Source organism: Cyprinodon tularosa, unplaced genomic scaffold (assembly GCF_016077235.1).
Source record: "Cyprinodon tularosa strain WSP-4 unplaced genomic scaffold, ASM1607723v1 ctg301, whole genome shotgun sequence".
In the NCBI taxonomy this organism is placed as follows: Eukaryota; Metazoa; Chordata; class Actinopteri; order Cyprinodontiformes; family Cyprinodontidae; genus Cyprinodon; species Cyprinodon tularosa.
Genome location: NW_024039010.1, coordinates 1,005,607 through 1,026,982, shown reverse-complemented (window position 1 = coordinate 1,026,982; position 21,376 = coordinate 1,005,607). Strand labels below are relative to the sequence as shown.

Here is a 21,376-nt window from a genome sequence, read left to right as displayed (position 1 = left end):
TTTTTATTATTTTTGCAACAAGGCAAAGAGAATAAATCAAAGTAATGGTCTGACATTTTTAACTTGTACTTAAACTCAGTTGATTAATAACTTTGGCAAAACTTTTTCAATTTTTCCAAATAAAACATCTAAACCCTTCTTCTTTTCAGAGATAGATCACTGTGCTAATGGCAGCCATGGGTGTGAACAGGAGTTTATGAACACAGGGACTTCCTGTGTATGTAAATGCAGAGACGGCTACACACTCAGACCAGACGGGAAAACCTGTAAAAGTAAGGCTTTAAACAAATTTCTTTGATTCATTTCTCATTGTATGAAAGTGGTTTTAGAGATGTGTGTTTTTTTGACAATAAAAACATTGTATTACCGGCATATAAACAAATAAAACAAATAAAAATTAAAACGTTTGCATTTCTTACCTTTTAACATTAAACTATTTAAACCTTTTCTTATTTTCAGATTTAAGTAGAAATATATATACAAGTCTAAAAAAAGTGGTTGTAAAAGGCAAGGTACCTGTTGAAATCTTTTACTGACATGAAAGTTTGCAAGTACAGGTTGTACAATGTACAATTCAGGTTTTGCCTTAATTTATAAAAGATAACTTTAAAACTGCTACACTTGAAAAAAAAAGCCATCTCTGCACAGAAAATGGTTTTATTTTCCCATTTTGCTCAGAAAAGCCTGAAAATTACTTCTGTGGTCTAGTTTCATCTTAAATGAAATTCAAGAGAGGTGAATGTAGACTAAATTCAGCAGAAGCTCTGTATCAGTAGTTGAATCCTTATAAAGCTCATGTAGTTATAGCAATAAAGTGGCAAATATTATTAAAATGCAACTGCTCTTCCGGTTGGCAAGTAAATGTAGTAGACATGCACGGAATGTGCTATGCTCTGTACTTACACTGCTACCAAACCAATGAGCTTCTCATCAGAGAGACACAGCTGCAAATTTGACCATCCATCCATCCATCCATCCATCCATCCATCCATCCATCCATCCATCCATCCATCCATCCATCCATCCATCCATCCATCCATCCATCCATCCATCCATCCATCCATCTTCTTCCGCTTTTCTGGGGTTGGGTCGTGGAGGTAGCAGCTTCAGTAGGGAGGCCCAGACGTCTCTCTCTCCAGCCATTTGGGCCAGCCGCTCTGAGGGAACCCCAAGGCGTTCCCATGCCAGCTGGGAAACATAGTCCCTCCAGCGTGTCTTGGGTCTCCCTCTGGGTCTCCTCCTGGTGGAACGTACCCGGAACACTTCTCAGGTGAGGTGTCCAGAAGGCATCCTAACCAGATGCCTGAGCCACCTCAACTGGCTCCTCTGAACGTGGAGGAATAGCGGTTCTACTCTGAGACCTCCCTGGATGACTTAGCTCCTCATCCTATCTCTAAGGGTAAGCCCAGACCCCCTACGGAGAAAGCTCTGGGATCTTGGTTTTTTGGTTATGACCCAAAGCTCATGACCATAGATGAGACTGGAAACGTAAATCGAGAGCTTTGCCTTTTGGCTAAACTCTCCCTTCGCCACAACGGACCATACAGTGGACGCCACACCAACATGCCTCACACTTCCGTGAATAACATGGCTGGAACTGAGTCCACCATAAAGTTAGAGGCTTAGATGAGGATTATAATTTTGCTATCTCTAAGTTTAACTGGATCAAAGCAGTCAAAATCTTTTCAGATCCTATAGTTACCTCAGATGCTGCCTCACCTTTCAGAGAAAAAAAATCATATTTAGAGGGGTGCTTATGAAGACTTTACACAAAATAAAGAACACAACAGAGCCCAAAGAAGCTCTTGGCTTTTCTTGGTAACTTGACCAAAATACAACTAAGATGCACCAATGAAACCCTTACAGCGATGTCCATATGAGCTAACACACTGTCTCTCACATGCAGAGGTGGATCCCTGCGCTGATGGCACCCACGGGTGTGAACAGGAGTTTGTGAGCACTGAAGACTCCTGTGTGTGTCGATGCAGGAAAGGCTTCACACTCAGACCAGATGGGAAAACCTGTCAAAGTAGGGTTCTAAACGCAATCTTACCTTAAAATTTTTTATCAGTTTTTGGATTTTCTTTATATTTAGGGCCATATTAACAGACAGATGCAAATTCTTAACTTTTCTGACAAAGACAGTTGAAAATATTTTCGCTGCATTACACTGAAATCGTTTAGCTTCCATGGGCTGTGCTTCTGATATTCTGAAATGACCTTTGCTAGATTTTAAATGGGAATTTAGTTTGCATTTGATTTTATTCAGTGTAAGGTTCTTTAATCTTTTAGCAATATGATTTTTTGATTTGCTAAAAATTGTATTAGAAGTTTGAATGATTGGAAGGGAGAAAAGGACACTCTGAAGGCTGTAGGCAGTGAGCCCCACTCTGAACAGGTCCACCTGGTGGACAGTTTTAGTCAGATGGAAACCCTGATCTCAGTGTTCAAGTGCAAACTGTGTGGAGGTGATGAATCCTTTGCATTGTCAAAACAATCTTCCTCTTTATTCAGCAGCTGTTCATGTGTAACTCATAGAGTTTTTTATAAACTCTATGAGTTTATAAAAAACAAACAACTTATTTTAAGCATGAAAACCAGGTCAAATTGTTTGCTTTATCCTGGGAATTTGAGACTTTACACAAAATAAAGAGCACAAGAAAGCCCAAAGAAGCTCCTAATTTTTCTTGGTAACTTGACCAATGAAACCCTTACAGTGATGTCCATATGAGCTAACACACTGTGTCTCACATGCAGAGGTGGATCCCTGCGCTGATGGCACCCACGGGTGTGAACAGGAGTTTGTGAGCACTGAAGACTCCTGTGTGTGTCGATGCAGGAAAGGCTTCACACTCAGACCAGATGGGAAAACCTGTCAAAGTAGGGTTCTAAACGCAATCTTACCTTAAAATTTTTTATCAGTTTTTGGATTTTCTTTATATTTAGGGCCATATTAACAGACAGATGCAAATTCTTAACTTTTCTGACAAAGACAGTTGAAAATATTTTCGCTGCATTACACTGAAATCGTTTAGCTTCCATGGGCTGTGCTTCTGATATTCTGAAATGACCTTTGCTAGATTTTAAATGGGAATTTAGTTTGCATTTGATTTTATTCAGTGTAAGGTTCTTTAATCTTTTAGCAATATGATTTTTTGATTTGCTAAAAATTGTATTAGAAGTTTGAATGATTGGAAGGGAGAAAAGGACACTCTGAAGGCTGTAGGCAGTGAGCCCCACTCTGAACAGGTCCACCTGGTGGACAGTTTTAGTCAGATGGAAACCCTGATCTCAGTGTTCAAGTGCAAACTGTGTGGAGGTGATGAATCCTTTGCATTGTCAAAACAATCTTCCTCTTTATTCAGCAGCTGTTCATGTGTAACTCATAGAGTTTTTTATAAACTCTATGAGTTTATAAAAAACAAACAACTTATTTTAAGCATGAAAACCAGGTCAAATTGTTTGCTTTATCCTGGGAATTTGAGACTTTACACAAAATAAAGAGCACAAGAAAGCCCAAAGAAGCTCCTAATTTTTCTTGGTAACTTGACCAATGAAACCCTTACAGTGATGTCCATATGAGCTAACACACTGTGTCTCACATGCAGAGGTGGATCCCTGCGCTGATGGCACCCACGGGTGTGAGCAGGAGTTTGTGAGCACTGAAGACTCCTGTGTGTGTCGATGCAGGAAAGGCTTCACACTCAGACCAGATGGGAAAACCTGTGAAAGTAGGGGTCTAAACACAATCTTACCTTTTAATTTTTAATCACAGCTTTTTGTTCTTTCTGTACTATAAAAAAAACTCTGTCTGATATTTATATTTAAGGTCTGAACAGACAGATGCAAATTCATCAGTTTTCTGACAAAGATGGTCGATAATGCTTCCAATGCATTAACCTGAAATTGTAGTCTGTGCTTCTGATATTGTGAAATTACTACAAAGTTGGTATGCAAAAAAAATTTTTTGGCCTTTGCTAAAGTTTAAATGGGATTTTTTTTCACATTTGATTTTATTCCGTGTAAGATTATTTAACCTTTCAGCAATATGATTTTTGATTTAATAATTTGATGAGAACTTTGAATGATTGGAGGGGTGGAAATGAAAACTCTGAAGGCCATAGGCAGTGAGCCCCACTCTGAACATGTCCACCTGGTGGCCAGTTTTAGTCAGATCTCAGTGTTCAAGTCCAAACTGTGTGGAGGTGATGAATCCTTTTTATTGTCATTACAGTGTTTCTTGTTATTCAGCAGGTGTAGATGTGTTCTTGAATGTTTCTGGATGTTCCTGCATTAGGTTCAGACATGTGTAAGGTGGTGGACCATCAGTGCCAGCATATCTGTGTGAACAGTCCTGCCTCCTACAGGTGTAAGTGCAGGAAAGGCTTCACTCTCAACCCCGATGGAAAGACATGTAAAGGTAAACCTCTGAGCTCTTTCCTCAACAGGTAAACACTGCAGATCTTCCTAGTCAACTTTAACTCAGGGTGACCTTCCTCCATGTTGTCTCTCTGCAGCCGTCGATACGTGTGCTGTGGTGGATCATGGCTGTGATCACATCTGTGTTAACGTGGCTGAAGGCTATGAGTGTCGCTGCCGTCCAGGATACGAGCTCACCATAGACCTGAAGACATGCAACAGTAATATTTCCCTTTGCTTGAAGTCAACCCACTTTTTATTTATTGCTTGCTTTTAGTTTAAATATCTTCTTGAGTCAAGTAAATCCTTATAGCTCCTACAGGTATTTTAATTCTGCTCTAAACAGAAGTATTTTTAAAATGTCACAATGTCACAAGATTAGGGTCATAGTTTGGAGGCCTTGTTCAGTGTGAGCACACTATTATAAACCTAATACACATTAGCACACTCATGCATATACACCGCAAACATTTGGATGCAGGTATTCACTGATACACAACTATGCCTAATACTAGGCTGCAGGTCCAACCATATAGCTGCTTTGCCACTGAAAACCCATGGTTTTCAAGATCGGGTTGATCCGTTTTACAAACGGCTTTTGGCTCTTTCCTATTTGACCGTAAAGCCGAGTCTGACCCCCTGCTAGAAAGCTGCATGGCCACTGTCCCCCACCACTGATGTGTTTGCACATGCGCAGTGTGTGAGGTTCGTGTAAATTGGCTCGTAACTCTCCTTCAACAGTAGGATTTGCTCACAAACACCTTAAGAGGGCCAACTGGATTTCAAACATGTTTGATTTTTTCATGACCTTACGATTCCTGATCGGGAGGTGGCTGTAAGAGGCTGATCTCCCCTCGTTACCCTTTGTATACTTAACAATGCAGGCTGCACAATAAAGCTGAAACTGTTTCGAGACCAAAAAAATTCTCGCAGGACTGGAGAATTGGCCCGAAAAGCGCAAAAACTCTTCTGTCAGATGAGCATAACCCGTCAGACCAGCATAACCATAGTCAATACGCTTGCGCAAACAGATGCGCGTTTATCCCTTTAGTTTTGTACAAAAAATAGACTTTAAACTATCTCACTGGGCGTGTATCCCTTTAGTCATGTACAAAAAAAAACAATTTAAGGTTAGAACGCTATTTGCTTCAAAAAACACCACAAAGTAAGTATTTAAATTGTTTTTTTTTTGTATATGACTAAAGGGATACACGCCCATTGAGGTAGTTTAAAGTTTATTTTCGTACAAAACTAAAGGGATAAACTAAAGTTATAAACGGGTATTGACTGATGCTGTTCTGACCGCGTATGCTCATCTGACCGAACGGCGGCTTCAGTGCCCCATAGCAGCAGCAGGCGATCAAAGCAAGAATCCCCGACAGAGAGTTAGCCAAATGAGATAGAGTTGGTGAACATGCCCCGCTCTGGATCAAAAAAAGCTAACAGCAGGATATCGGAGTACTTATTAATTTTCTCCCTCACTGCCATGTTGTTCAACAGTTCATCTTTATTAATTGTCCTGCATTTTGGACCTAACTTAACTTGATCTTGTGCAGACATCACATATACCCAGATGTCAACATAAACACAATGAAAGATTTAGAACATTCAGTTTAGATTCTTTTTAATCTTAAGGTTTTGTTTTAAGTAGCAAGTCTTGTCAAGTCAAAAGGCTCAAGTCAAAGTGGAGTTGCAAGTCTTTATACATTTAGTCAAGTCGAGTCTAAAGTAATCAAATTCATGACTCGAGTCTGTCTCAAGTCCAAGTCCTATGACTAAATCCTTGTACATTGTGTACATGGACTATGTGTATTTACTGTGTGTAATTGGGATACTCCTTTAGTTGTTATGATTGTGTTTCTTTTCCTTTCCTTTCATTTCTTGGAGGTGTTGAAGCAGACTTCTTGGAGTTATGGACTTTCTGTTCTTTCTTTCTTTCTTCTCTCTCTTTCCCTCTCTCCCTGCCTTTCTCTCACTCTCTCATTCTTTTTCCCCTTAAGTCTTATCCCTTCTCCCTTTCTCACCTTCCTTTCTGTCTCCATTTCTATGCATATACTTTCTGAAAGGTTTATGGTTGCATTTGGACAACGGTTTAATGACGCACAATACCTTTTGAAAAGACTATAGTGCAATATTGATCTACTGTTTTCATCTTTTAGACCATGTACACAAAATATAGTATAACATTTTGAATATAATTATAACATATTTTTTAATAATTGATAATTATGATGTAAAATAAGTCATTCTGAATGTTCTTTCAAATACTATAGCATTTGTCTAATGTGAAGCCAGCATAGCACATTGATTATAATCAAAATGATCTGAATGAAAGCCAGACAATACCTGATAGTAACGGGGTCATTCTGAATGGTTACTGCAGGAAAATGTCTTGCAAATGTTCAGTCTTTGTGGACCGGTGACTGAAATGACAGCCAGCAGCCGTTCAAATACTGATGCCTTGTCCACACACTACTGGGAACGCTTTGCTTTGCTCTTCTGGTTGATGTTAACACAAAGAAGAGGGGGATTTCCTAAAGGATGTATGTTATTACAATCATCAGAGTGGTGGCGTAAGCATAAACTTTTATCCAGGCTCTCAAGATGTTGCACAACTAAAAGATTTAACCCTTTGGTTCACCTCTTTGTGCCTTAAGGGATGACTGAGACGGACATAATTACATACAGTAAAATATGAGAAAATCTAAGTTGTTATTTCTTTTGCAGCTTTAGCCCTGGTGGTATGGTTAATACATTAATAATGTAGTCTCCCTCCTCAGGAATAGATCACTGTGACCTGGGAATCCACGGCTGTGAGCATAACTGTGTCAGCTTACCAGGCTCCTACATCTGCAGCTGCATGAAAGGCTACGTCCTAAATTCAGATGGCAAGACTTGTAGCCGTAAGAGATTTTTATTATTTTTGCAACAAGGGCAGGAGACCCTAAACAGGCTTAAATTGGAAGGCAACCAGATATTGGCTCAGTTTTTTGAAGAGCCATATCCAGGAGTATTTGTCAGTTCTGTTCAACCTATTCTCATTATGAGTGCGTATGAAATCGTACAAAAAGTTATGCACCGTAATTTTGTACGTTTTGGACGTTTTTTTCGTCGTATGCGCATGCGCATCTGACGGATCATTCATGAATATAGAATATAAATTCCAATTAGCCCTAACCCTGACCCTAACCCTAACCCTAAGATATAAAACAGCAAGCAACATAGTTAGAGACATGAATAAGTGATGATTGCACAGTTTTTCCCAGTTTTACGTTTTTTTTCTGTCTGTCAGCGCATGCGCACTGATGTGGTTTTTTTAAGGAAAATTGTCCAAAAAGTACGAAATAGTGTGCATAACTTTTCGTACGATTTCATACGCACTGATAATGAGAATATGTTGTTTTGTTGGCTTACTAAAGATCAATTTCTAGTTGGAGCTCTGATGCATTGAAGCAGCATGGAAGTCCATCCTCACGCACACATTCCAAGTCACATGCAAAAAATAGCCATCTTTTATTGGTCTTTTGAACCATACTGGGAGTGCTTATGCAATCTCTTTGGAGTGAGTTCTATGGATGAATTATAAATGCTTGGAAGCTAAAACTGCAATACTACTGCTGTGTTCAGTAATGGCTTTTTTTCTTTTCATGAAGATGGCTTCCTTCTACCAGCAGACAAAGACAAATGTATGGTGGTACTTAACACAACTGACTACCATGAAAAAACAATGCATTCACTAATGGACAGTAACACCTACAAGACCTACAAAAGAAAATAACAGACTATTTCAAAAAACTGTAAAGAGAAAAAGCCATCAGTCACTCTCTCTTCTATAAACCGTACCCATGGAAGGCCATACCATGCATATATGGTCTTCCAGAAATACACAAGGAAGGGGTCCTACTCAGGCCTATTGTCAGCACTATTAACATGGAGACACACAATATTGCAAAACATCTTCCAACAATTTAGCCTCCATCGGTTGGAAGCACTCCACATCAAATACGAAACTCCTCAGACTTTACTTCCAAAGTCCATAATTTGAGACTTGCTCCATGTGAAAACATTGTTTCTTTCGATGTAACCTCTCTGTCATGTTTGAAGCAAGGCGTTTGACCTACATGCAGAGAACACACAAGAAGAGCTGGATCGTCCTTGCACCGAAGGCAGAGAAGGGGAGAGGTTAGCGGATGGTTTAGACTCAGGCTGGGAACCTAATTCAGACAGGAGCTTACTGAGTAGGTGGGGTGTTTCCACCAGGGAGGACAGGAGTTGGGAGCTGGAGGTTTTCTTGGTGATCGCAGGTGGGTGAATCGTCGCAGGGCAGGTAGGTCTTTCCAGATTGTTGGCAGAGAGAGAGAAGCGGTACGTTGCAGGATAGCAAGGTTTTTCCAGGAGTTTCTTGAGTTAAGGTTTTGTTAGGGTTCGGTACAGTTTGGAGGTCCTCTGAGGAAGCTTTTCTCAAAAGCACAAGAGGTAACCTGTAAAAGACACATAGAGGACCGATTCAGGTTTATAGAACCGGTAGTGATTAACAGTCAAGCGCTGGAGATCCGACCGACCGCTCCTCTTATACTGCAGGAGATGATGGTGATTACACGCAGACACTCAGAAACTGCCCTGCAAGCCGACCGCAGCCTAATGGCCCCACCTAGAGCAGGGGTAACAATTAAAAATCAGCACGGTCCGAATAAAGAAAATCATCAACCAGTAAAGGTCCGGAAACATTTTTAAATATAATCCTTTACTTTAAACTGCATTTAACACTGAAATAAAATTAGCTTTTTATGCATCATTGAATTTTTAAGTAAAAAAAAAAAGAAAAAAAATAGATCATTTACTCATTTTAAAATCAAATTTGTTTTTTGAAGCAGTGAACAACAATCATTCAGTTTGGTATATAGACAGTTTCCTGATACACATATTCTATAAAACACCTGAACTGACTTTTTTTTTTAACTTTTTTTCTGTCTTAATGAGAGCAGTGGGCTTTAGACTGCCCTGCAAGGCTAAAGCACATATCAAGGTGCTCATTTTGAGCCTGGATCCATATTTATTTTTGATTATAGTCATGGTGGGAAATCCAAACTCACATCAGTAGGTTGAGCCAAACATACTCAAAATGTGCAGGGTCATCTTTGAGCTTGAGGGTGATCTTTGAGGCACTAAACCACCTGAAACATACGTGGATGACGCTTGGGTCGAAATCCAAACCAAGGAAGTTGAGTCATTCCCCAATCACACCAACTCAGTGAACAGAAATATAAATTTCACTTAAGAGGATGCCAAGAACAAAATATAACCATTTCTTGACCGTGCTGTGCATGTTAGAGACAATTGAAGTTTTAATGCTGATGTTTACTGGAAACCTACAGATACAGACTAATACCTTCATTTTGACTCACATCACCCACTGGAATATAATCTTTATGTGATCATAACGAACCAGGCCAGCAATATTCCCTAAATTACAGAGGAGGAGTGACAGAAACAAAAATATGTTAAAAAATCACTTGAAGCATGTCGTTATCCAAACTGGATATTTAATTCGGCCAAAACAATGAGCAGGGAGAACAAAACTGCTTGAAACACAGAGGAGAAAACTGAGAGACACAAAAACATTGTAATTCCATGTGTGTCAGGAATTACTGAGAAACTTTTCTCCAAACACAGCTAAGGGTGTGCAAAATAATCGTCATGACGATGCATCGCGATTCTAATTTTTGTGATCTACTGCATTATTATCAAAAAAAAAAAAATGAACAAATAAAATACATTAATGGTTGGCGCACATCAGCTAAACCAAGTGGAATACAACTTCCAGTCCAGCAGATGTCGCTGTGGATGTGTTGACGCCCGCTGCCTTGTGTCACAAGCATGTGGGATACCGCGACGAGTCATATGAAATAAAACATGAAGGACACTATGAAAATTCCCCCTGCGGCTCCATCACATTGGAGCACAGATGCTTGGATGCATTTTGGCTTTAAAAACAAAGAAGGTAAGAATGAAATTGATATGATGCACATCATTTGCAAAAGGGGAAATATACATTTGAATGTTTTCGTTTCATTGGTTTAAAGGACCACTGAGGCCATGTAAACGGCACTGATTATCCTTATTTTGTTATTCTAAGTTTGATGAATCCTAAGATCTTTTTGTCAGTGTGTCCACGCCAGTAATAGTAATAGTAATATTTCCCTCATAAGTATCTGTTTTCATGGCAACACCTCCAAAAGTGGTTTCAATAAATACAGCTATGTATAAATTCAGTTGCTTTCAGTTATGTATCAATTGAAGACACTATCTAGATCATACCCAGCCAGTCAGCCACTGGTAAGGGCTGTATCTTTTTCTTACAGTGTTCAGTGAAAATATCGCAATGCATCGCAATATTTCAAGTATCGTGATGCATCGTGATAGAATCGCATCGTGGCATGTGAATCTTGATTCGAATCGAATCGTGACTTCTTTGCAAAATACCCACCCCTAAACACAGCATACCAGTGAAATTTAAACCTCACATCACACTCTGATAAAAATGTATTCATCCTAAAGACAGATCACCCAAACCTAAGCTGAACAGTGTTGTGTATGTGATCCAGTGCAGTGACGACTGTACAGGTGCTGGTCATAAAATTAGAATATCATGAAAAAGTAGATTGATTTCAGTAATTCCATTTAAAAAGTGAAACTTGTATATTATATTCATACATTACATACAAACTCATATATTTCAGATGTTTATTTTGTTTAATTTTGATGATTACAAATGACAACAAATGAAAATCTCAAATTCATCATATCAGAAAATTAGAATATTGTGAAAAGGTTCAAAATTGATGGCCCCTGGTGCCACACTCTAATCAGCTAATTAACTCAAACCACCTGCAAAAGCCTTTAAATGGTCTTTCAGTCTAGTTCTATAGGCTACACAATCATGGGGAAGACTGCTGACTTGACAGTTGTCCAAAAGACGACCATCGACACCTTGCACAAGGAGGGCAAGACACAAAAGGTCATCGCTAAAGAGGCTGGCTGTTCACAGAGCTCAGTGTCCAAGCACATTAATAGAGAGGCGAAGGGAAGGAAAAGATGTGGTCGAAAAAAGTGTACAAGCAAGAGAGATAACCGCACCCTGGAGAGGATTGTGAAACAAAACCCCTTCAAAAATGTGGGGGAGATTCACAAAGAGTGGACTGCAGCTGGAGTGAGTGCTTCAAGAACCACCACACACAGACGTATGAAAGACATGGGTTTCTGCTGTCGCATTCCTTGTGTCAAGCCACTCTTGAACCACAGACAGCGTCAGAAGCGTCTTGCCTGGGCTAAAGAGAAACAGGACTGGACTGCTGGTGAGTGGTCCAAAGTCATGTTCTCTGATGAAAGTAAATTTTGCATTTCCTTTGGAAATCAAGGTCCCAGAGTCTGGAGGAAAAGAAGAGAGGCACTTCATCCAAGTTGCTTGAAGTCCAGTGTAAAGTTTCCACAGTCAGTGATGGTTTGGGGTGCCATGTCATCTGCTGGTGTTGGTCCATTGTGTTTTCTGAGGTCCAGGGTCAACGCAGCCACATACCAGGAAGTTTCAGAGCACTTCATGCTTCCTGCAGCTGACCAACTTTTTGGAGATGCAGATTTCATTTTCCAACAGGACTTGGCACCTGCACACAGTGCCAAAGCTACCAGTACCTGGTTGAAGGACCATGGTATCCCTGTTCTTAATTGGCCAGCAAACTCTCCTGACCTTAACCCCATAGAAAATCTATGGGGTATTGTGAAGAAGAAGATGCAATACACCAGACCCAACAATTCAGAAGAGCTAAAAGCCACTATTAGAGCAACCTGGGCTATCATAACACCTGAGCAGTGCCACAGACTGATCGACTCCATGCCACGCCGCATTGCTGCAGTAATACAGGCCAAAGGAGGCCCAACTAAATACTGAGTGCTGTACATGCTCATACTTTTCATGTTCATACTTTTCAGTTGGCCAACATTTCTATAAATCCTTTGTTTTTATTGGTCTTCAGTAATATTCTAATTTTCTGATATGATGAATTTGAGATTTTCATTTGTTGTCATTTGTAATCATCAAAATTAAACAAAATAAACATCTGAAATATATGAGTTTGTATGTAATGTATGAATATAATATACAAGTTTCACTTTTTAAATGGAATTACTGAAATCAATCTACTTTTTCATGATATTCTAATTTTATGACCAGCACCTGTACAGCCTCCTATATTGGAGAAACCCAACAACAACTTCATAAACCCATGGGACAGCATAAGAGAGCCAGCAGCTCTGGGAAAGATTCAGCTTTGAAGACCAAAGTGTTAAGATTTTGGACAGAGAGGACAGATGGTTTGAAAGAGGGGTCAAGGAAGCCATCTTGATGAAAAGAGAAAAGCCATTACTGAACACAGGGGGAGGATTGAGGTTTCCTAGCATTTCCAATTCAGTCATGGAACTCATTTCAAAGAAATGACATAAGCAATCCCATTATGATCCAAAAGACCAATCACAGAGACCATGCACAACAAAAGGCTCCTGCAATCCAGAAGAACAAAGGGTGGCTATTTGATCTGAATATGTCTTGGAGTGTGTGCAGGCAGATGGACCTCCATGTTGCTTCAATACATCAGAGCTCAACTAGAGATTAATCTGGTGTTAATCAACAGAATTAACAAATACACCTGGATAGGTGTCAAAACGTCATCAAAAAATGAGTAACAGTCCACATGCCCTCCAATTTAAGCCTGTTTGTGGTTGGCATGGCCCGTATGATTGATAATTTACACAGGCAAGGGAAGGAGAGTAAATAAAACTAATGATCTGAAATTATTTGTTGAGTTGCACTCAAACGATTTATAACTTATGAAAAGAGACACAATTCACTGGTCCAAATAAAACATCTACACCCTTCTTCTTCTCAGAGATCAATCACTGTGCTAATGGCAGCCATGGGTGTGAACAGGAGTTTATGAGCACAGCAACTTCCTGTGTGTGTAAATGCAGAGACGGCTACACACTCAGACCAGACGGGAAAACCTGTAAAAGTAAGCTTATTCAGCAAACTGTGATATTTTTAATAGTTTTTAGGTCAAAACATTTAATTTTTAATGCCTTGGAGTTTGTTAAAATCATGTGAAGTCATAATATTCCCATGAAATCTATCTATTCTTAAGAGGACATTTAAATATTTTACATTATTGCCTCAGATCAGTTCAGTCCCAGATGAAGTGACTCACTAACCAGCTTCTTTTTCAAAGGTCCAAAGATTGAAGATTTGTTTTGTCTGCATTCAGGAACAGAAAGTTTAGTCTATGTAATGGGTTAGCTTCATCTGGATTCATAGGCAGATATAGCTGAGCATCGTCATGCTTTTATTTTTATTCCAATTATTTATCATTTAAGACCAATTTGAAGACATTTCTCTCTGTCTAAAAAATCAAAGTCGTTTTTTCTACAGGAATTTCTGTCATAACAATATAAGCTTGTAATGTAATCTGATGCTGACTTTCATTATGTGATTGACCAAGCGAAGTAAAAAAAGTTATCAAAAAATTTACATTGGTGTCACGATCTGATCGAATGCTTCAGCATTAAATTGGGAAAATTAATTAATTTGAGATGTCAGTGTTTCATTTCTGTAGTTTTTGTATGTGCACTCTAAGATGAAAATGCTGCCCCAACTTAAATGAATTACTTCACTTGGTAACAATTAATTCCATTAATTTTCAATTGTAGTTGTGTGGTCCTCTGTGTCCTTTTTAGTTTACTTATTGTTGTGTTTTGTTGTTGTTTATTCTTGTTATACAGCACATTGGAAACCTTTTATGTTGTTAAATGTGCTATATAAATAAAGTGGATTGGATTGATTGAATAACTGAATCAAGTTGATCCAACCTTATTGAAAACTTAAATAAATCAAGTTGGGCAAATTTAATTAAATTACTTGTCACTAACTGAAGCAATTCCTTCAAGTTGGAGCTGCATGTTTTTTGTATGTGGATCTTTCCCATTAACTTGATAAAGCCCTGTGGTCATGTTTTGCATTATGTTATTGTTTCATGAAGTGTGTGATGCAGGTCTCAGTCTGAAGTCTCGATCTTTCTCAGTTTTGAACTTGAATGAAAGAATGAAACACTTATCAATATAATCTATATCTTAAACCACTGGCTATTATTTTTTTTAAAGTAAATCCCCCTATTTTTCCTTTTTTTCCTCATGGGCCTCATACAGTGGCATAGATCAAAGCCCACTGACAATGCGAGTGTACAGGACTCAGTGTTTGGTATTAAGGCTCCTGCCTGGATCCACTGCTCTGTCTCTACCAGAGTCTGGAACTCTTCTCAATTGTGAGGCAAATTGCTTAATCTGGGTCAGAAAGAAAGCTAACCTTCTGTTTAGAAAATCTCAGATTTAAAGTGTCCCACAGAGTGATGCTGCCACCACCATGTCTTACTGTTGAAATGGTGTGTTCAGGTTAATCTGTAATATTTTTTTGAAACGTAAAACATTTTACAAATAGGCCAGAAAGTCAGATTCTGGTTTTAACATGATAATTGTTTTTATTTTTCATTTCAGTTTATAACACTTATCATAAAATATTGTTGCTTATTATAAGACCCCCTCCATCCACAATGACAAGATGGCAAAATTACCAAAAAAGTTTAAAGCAATGAATAAACTGTCATCTCTGTTTATTTAATTGCATAAAGTAATATTTCTGCTGTGATATTCTAATCTTAAATGTCATGTTTTTATCAGCGATAGCAGATAAACTTCATTATTAACAGAATTAATGGTCTGAAAACATCCGCCTGTGTTTAATAGTCCATTTATTTGTTAATCTATTTAAAGTGTTTCTCTCAGTAAACTGAGTTACTGACATACATGAACTTTTCATTGACATCCTGTATTCATCCCACAGAGATTGACCATTGTGCTGATGGGAATCATGGCTGTGAGCAGGAGTTCATAAATACTGAAGATTCATGTGTTTGTAAATGCAGAGAAGGATACACACTGAAGGCTGATGGAAAGACGTGTCAGAGTGAGTGTTAATGGATTCAGTAGAATAGAAATTTCATGAAGTGTGAATGGAAGTATTGCATTTACAATGATGATTAGTCCAAAGAGTTGAGATGAAAATTGATAAAATATAGAAATATAGATGAAATAATATCTGGAGAGACAGATGGGACATATTCAGTCGTTATTAGCTTGGAAGTTTTCAGATTTGATCTTTACTTCACTCCCAGTATTTACATTATAGATACATATGAAAATATTCTAAATCAGATTTAATGTCAGAATTAATCCCACGTCCAATGGTGACTTAACATACCCCAATGCTGCTTGTCCAGATTTTCAGCTGTTTGCCATTTTGGTTTAATATTTACAGGTAGGTATGCAGATGGAAAATATATATGAAATTCAATCCAGTTTATTTAAATAGCACCAATTCACCAAACATAGCAGCTCAAGGCACTGTAAAGAGACATTTCAGTCTGAAAAACTTTATTTTCCTTTTTCTTTTAAGTCATTGCAGGTTGTGGTGAATGATTAGATTGCATGGAATACAGTAGAAACAAATGACTGTTTTTTTTGTGTGAAAATCTTTAACCCCTTAACACCCACCTCATTTTGGGTAATCCTCACCTATTTTGATACCCAAATGGAAAGCAAATAACTTAGGGACTGTAAGCCCAAATTACAAGCTAAAACCCTCTAGTTTCCTAATATATAAATTAAAATTGGGTGACTAGAACACAGACCAACCTGCATCAGTTCAAACATGACTCAAAGTTGTTTTTTTTTATTCTCGGAAATGATAGGTCTTTTTTTAACAGCAGTAATAAAGATATTCTTGAGAAAAAAGCAGGTTTTATTTTATTATATTTGTTCTACATCATGTCAACCACACACGCAGAAAATTTAAGACCTCTAGCTATAACAGTTCCAGAGCTGTGGAGTTTTGAACTTTTGGTGTCAGCTTGGAGCTGCGCGCAGTGGCTCCACCTGCTGGTGAAATTTTTACCGGTGGAATTTTATGCATTCTGAATTATTACCACCACTTAAGGTCCACAGGGTCTCTGACGACCCGGTGGGTTTTAAGAGGTTAATCTGGACTCATTTTGGGGGTTAATGCATCTAACAGCTGTTACAGGCGTAACACCGGGGCTGTTTAGAAAACTGGCTTATGAATCAGAAGAGGAAACAAATCATCAAACAAACAACGTCGTCTCGTTACCTAAAAGTTAAACACAAGATTATTTCCAGAATTACATATGGGCTGCCATGACTTATTAATCCTCTCCGCTGTTGTGGTATTGAAGGATGTAATCAGTTTTAACGCACACCAATCATCTCGTTATGACGAGAAAACGGCTTTCGTTATCTTTAGATAATGGGAAAATTAACATGTTTTCTCGAAAAAGTATCTGTTAAAAAGTATCTGAGGGACACGACCGCTCTCTGCTTCCATAAAAGACAGATTAGCCTCCTTTACTGATTAATTTGCAGGACCAATAAGGCAGTATCAAAGCTGTGTTAGAACAAGTCAATATTCAATGCTAAATAATAGCCTTAAAAGCTAATCTATCACTCTGCCCTTTGTTTTCTTTACTTTAATGTCTTCAGTTTTACATTCCAAAAGGAAAATTTAAAATGAAATAAAGCTTAAAGAAACACGTTAATTGTGCTGCAGGAGCTTTTGTAACTTGTGTTAAACCTGCAGGTGTGGATCTGTGTCAGACTCTGGACCATGGCTGTGAACATCTGTGTGTCAGCACCACTGCCTCTTATATCTGCAAATGTTATGAGGGATTCCTGCTGGCTGGAGATGGAAAGAGCTGTGAAAGTAGGATCACAGCTATATTTACCCTCGATGCTTTGAGAACTGGAGCGAAATGAACCCACATCATCATGCATTTTTTATGTCTTTGCTTCTGACAGAACCAGGGTGTCTCGATGGAGTCATGGATTTAGTGTTTGTGATCGACGGCTCCAAGAGCCTGGGCCCGGCTAACTTTGAGCTGGTTAAACAGTTCGTAAACAGCATCGTGGACTCCCTGAACATCTCCAGGACGGGCACTCACGTAGGACTTATTCAGTTCTCCACTAAGGTGCGCACAGAGTTCACTTTGAATCGGCACACCACGGGACAGGACATCAAGCGGGCCGTGAACCAGATGCAGTACATGGGGAGGGGCTCCATGACCGGCTCAGCTCTGCGTCACATGTTTCAGTTCAGCTTTTCAGAGAAAGAAGGCGGCAGGTCCAACATCCCACGAGTGTGTGTGGTGTTCACCGATGGGAGGTCACAGGATGATGTTTCTGAGTGGGCCAGCAAAGCAAAGAACTCTGGTAATGCATCCTACTTTCTCTCTATCACAGGTCATTCTCATTTTAACAAAGGTATGTTTTTTATGGAGTGAATTTTGTATCATTATTGATGCAAGAAAAGAAAATGGTTTGGAAATGGAAATTTAAAAACACAATCCAGAAATGTGTACTTCTAATACTAAATTGACTGTTTTCTTATATATATTTTTTTATTTATTTTATCTTCTTTTTTTTTTTCAAACTTTATATTTCAGTTGTTTTACAGGTTTTTTTATTTTTAAATGTTTTTAAATTCCATTTTTTGAGATGGAGTTTTAAAAACAGCATTTTCTTTGTTTCTAGCTCATAAAAAACACTCACTCTTGACTAATGAAAATGTTGCTAACGTCCATCCAGACCAATAGAAAAGCATGTTTGCTTCTCACTCCATAGAAAGCCTTCCTCCAGAAGTAATAAGAAATGTTACCAACCTACCCTTTTTGATGAAGATTTTACGTTTTAAAGTTTTATCCCTGGATTGCTTTTTTTTGTTTCCATTAATATGTTCTTTGCAACAATAGTGGAATAAAAGTCACTCCATAGTTTCAAAACATTGCTCTGTTTTCTGCCACTTCTAGGGGTCACAATCTACGCGTTGGGCGTTGGGAAAGCCATTGAACAGGAGCTGAGAGAAATAGCATCAGAACCTTCTGAGATGCACCTGTATTATGCAGAGGATTTTAAGAAAATGGGAGAAATTACACAGAAACTGAAGTCAAGGATATGTAAAGGTACTTTGTTCAACATTTAGTATTCAGTTCTGCAAAAAGTTGAAAAAGAAAAAGATCTCTCCTTCTTTATTAATTCAGGAAAGGTAAAGTTTGCACTTAAGAAGTCAGTTAAAAGGCTCCCTTTATAGGGTTACTGCCACCTGCTGCTGCTGCAGCCGCTGCTCACAAAATCCTGCATGAGAGGAACGTCAATGTGCAGCAGAGAGCCAGGAATGGATACGATGAATGGAAATGAGATGGAAGGAAGAATAATTTAACCTTGTTTATTTTGCTCCTACAGACAGACCAGCAGATGAGAACATGTGTCGATGTGAGAACATAATCCTGTTTCAGAACCAAGTCACAGAGCAGCTGAAGAACCTGGCTCAGAGTAATATCCTTTTATTGCTGGTTGCACCATTTTCTCCTTGATTAGATTAAGTGGATTCAAAGGCAGTAAAACTGATTAGATGAAAAAAAACCAAATCAGTTTGTGGTTTAGAGAGTTACTGAAAACTATTCCTTTAAACTCTGAGGAACAGAGATGAAACTGGATTTAAGCTTTATTTAGCTTTATTTAAGCTTTATTTAAGCTTTATTTAAGCTTTATTTAAACTACATCAGGTACATACAGTTAATTTTTATTTTGTTTTCTGTGCGGTCTTTCTCCTCATTTTGCTATCCTACAGCCTTACTCCAAATTACACTGAATAACCCATTATGAAATGTATAACTTTTTTTTTTATTATTATTGTTGATTTATTTCAAATGAAAAGTATTTACAAATAACGTTATGAAGGCAATTTTGTTCCATTATTGTTGCAAGGAAGGAACATGGACATTTTAAAATAAAAATTAGAAGGCAATCCAGAAATCAAAGTTAAAAAACGTTTTAATCAAAAGGTTTGGGAGAAAGTTTTCTGTTTTCTCAGATTTAACTGTTTAATTTCCTTTTTACAGATTTTATATTTTCAAATTGCATTTTAATGACACGCAATCTGAAAAGGAAAACTAAACACAATCTAATTTGAACATTTTAATTCTCTAAAGAAAATATAAAAATCATAAAGTTTGAAAATAAAAACTTGACAATAAATAAAAAAAAATTAATAAATAACTTGAAAAAAAAAATTACACAATTACTCTTAAAGCCTTTTTTAATTAAGATTTTTAAATGTGATTTCTGGATAGTATCTTGTTTATTTCCATTTACAAATCATGATCTTTGCTTTCAACAATAATGGAGCAAAGTTCATCAGGGAATGCACTGATGTATTACGAAGAAAGTCAGGATCTATTCATCTAAATGAGCTTTAACCTTAGCAGACAAGTGGAAGGAATTTCATTTCAGAATCAAAATCAGAATGACTTCATTCATTCCTTGTGGGAAATTATTTAAGCTAGCATAGGGGAGTGGTGGCCTAGTGGTTAGGGCATATAGCCTGGAATCCTGAGGTTCTGAGTTTAAGCCCCACTCCCACAGACTGCCACTCTGGGTCCCTGAGCAAGACCCTTAACCCCACACTGCTCCACTGGGCGCCTCACCATGGCAGCCCACTGCTCCCTAAGGGGATCGGTGAAGTGTAGAGAGTGACTGTCTCTAATGTGAGATCAATAAAGTTCTATTATTATGATTTATGCTAATTTAAGGCATGTCTTCATGGTGAAGTTTTTCCTCAGTCCTTAGCTCTGGGGATGGTTTATCAAAACAGTTTGAATTTATTCTTCTTTGGAGATTTATAATATTTTGATGCTTTGCTTCATCAATGTTCAATCTATTTCCTATGAATCTCTTTAACATAATTACTTGAAGCATTGTCAAAGAAGCTGGAGACTCTGGAGAATCAAGTCGTGCGTAAATAAAAGGCATTCAGACCTTCAGGATCCCTGTCAGCCTGGACTGTTAATTCTATTTATCATTTTAAAGGACAGTTTAAAGCTTCCATTTTATCCATTAAGTGTTTGAAATGTATCCAAGCATGCCTGTAATTTCATCTGTGGGTTGTAATAATAAACAGCTTATCTTCATGGAGCAGGTCTCTTCCAATGTAACGATATATTTGGACAAATATTTTAGATTAAATCACGTTAATTTTGTGCTGCTACTGACCGCCGTTTTATGGCAAGGATTCCAGATGTTTTACCAGATACACAGGAAACTTCATCGTACTGGACAAAGCTCAGACGCATTGTATAACATTCCTTGATTTTCATAGAGAAAATCATTATTGTTGCAAACAAAGATTTAGTTTATTCCCCCACATTTTATTTGTTCAGCTTTGAATTATGTTTTCATATATTTGTTTTCAAGTTTATTTTCATATTTCAGTTTTTTAGATGGAGTTTTATGAATTGCTTTTTTTCTAATTGCATTTCACAGATCACATTCTCTTTACTGCAAGCCAAACACAAACATTGTGGTCCCTAACATCCATGCAAATTATTAGAAATGCGTCTTCAATCCTCACCTCAGAAGAAAGCTAGAAGTGAAGGGAACATTAACTATAAAACTCAATATGAAAAGATTACAATTTGTAAACTTCAATTTAAAAAAATCATTTAGATAGATAACAGAAAATATAAAAAAAGGAAATTAGGATTATATAGAATCTGTTTAATAACTGAAAAAAAGAAGAAAAATGAAAAAAAAAAAACATCTAAGAAACCAGCAGGCATACTAAAAACCTTTTTTTTTGTTTCATTTCCGAATTGCAATTTTTTTTATTCCAATTTACAATCTGTATTCTGTGCTTGAAACAATAAACAGAATTCACTCCACAGTTTCTCTGTCATTTAGGACCACAAAGACCAGTTATAAATGTTTGAATTCCATTTCTGTTTTTTTTTTTTTC

The 21,376-nt window shown here is 37.9% G+C and overlaps 1 protein-coding gene across 5 annotated transcripts in view; it reads left to right on the top strand.

The window, feature by feature from the left end:
* LOC119787808 (matrilin-2-like) overlaps nucleotides 1-21,105 on the top strand; it is a 48,793-nt gene extending 27,688 nt beyond the window's left edge. Inside the window, exons 7-20 of one of the 5 annotated variants that reach the window (XM_038291847.1) lie at nucleotides 150-272; nucleotides 1,907-2,029; nucleotides 2,758-2,880; nucleotides 3,609-3,731; nucleotides 4,298-4,420; nucleotides 4,518-4,640; nucleotides 7,200-7,322; nucleotides 13,359-13,481; nucleotides 15,359-15,481; nucleotides 17,168-17,290; nucleotides 17,386-17,796; nucleotides 18,393-18,545; nucleotides 18,826-18,918; nucleotides 20,332-21,105. In XM_038291847.1, coding sequence (XP_038147775.1) covers nucleotides 150-272; nucleotides 1,907-2,029; nucleotides 2,758-2,880; nucleotides 3,609-3,731; nucleotides 4,298-4,420; nucleotides 4,518-4,640; nucleotides 7,200-7,322; nucleotides 13,359-13,481; nucleotides 15,359-15,481; nucleotides 17,168-17,290; nucleotides 17,386-17,796; nucleotides 18,393-18,545; nucleotides 18,826-18,918; nucleotides 20,332-20,387 — 1,943 coding nt within the window. In that variant the 3' untranslated portion in view covers nucleotides 20,388-21,105. The remainder of the gene's footprint in view (nucleotides 1-149; nucleotides 273-1,906; nucleotides 2,030-2,757; nucleotides 2,881-3,608; nucleotides 3,732-4,297; nucleotides 4,421-4,517; nucleotides 4,641-7,199; nucleotides 7,323-13,358; nucleotides 13,482-15,358; nucleotides 15,482-17,167; nucleotides 17,291-17,385; nucleotides 17,797-18,392; nucleotides 18,546-18,825; nucleotides 18,919-20,331) is intronic. The other 4 variants (XM_038291848.1, XM_038291849.1, XM_038291851.1 and 1 more) reach the window with 4 other exon arrangements.
* Nucleotides 21,106-21,376: the final 271 nt, after the last annotated feature.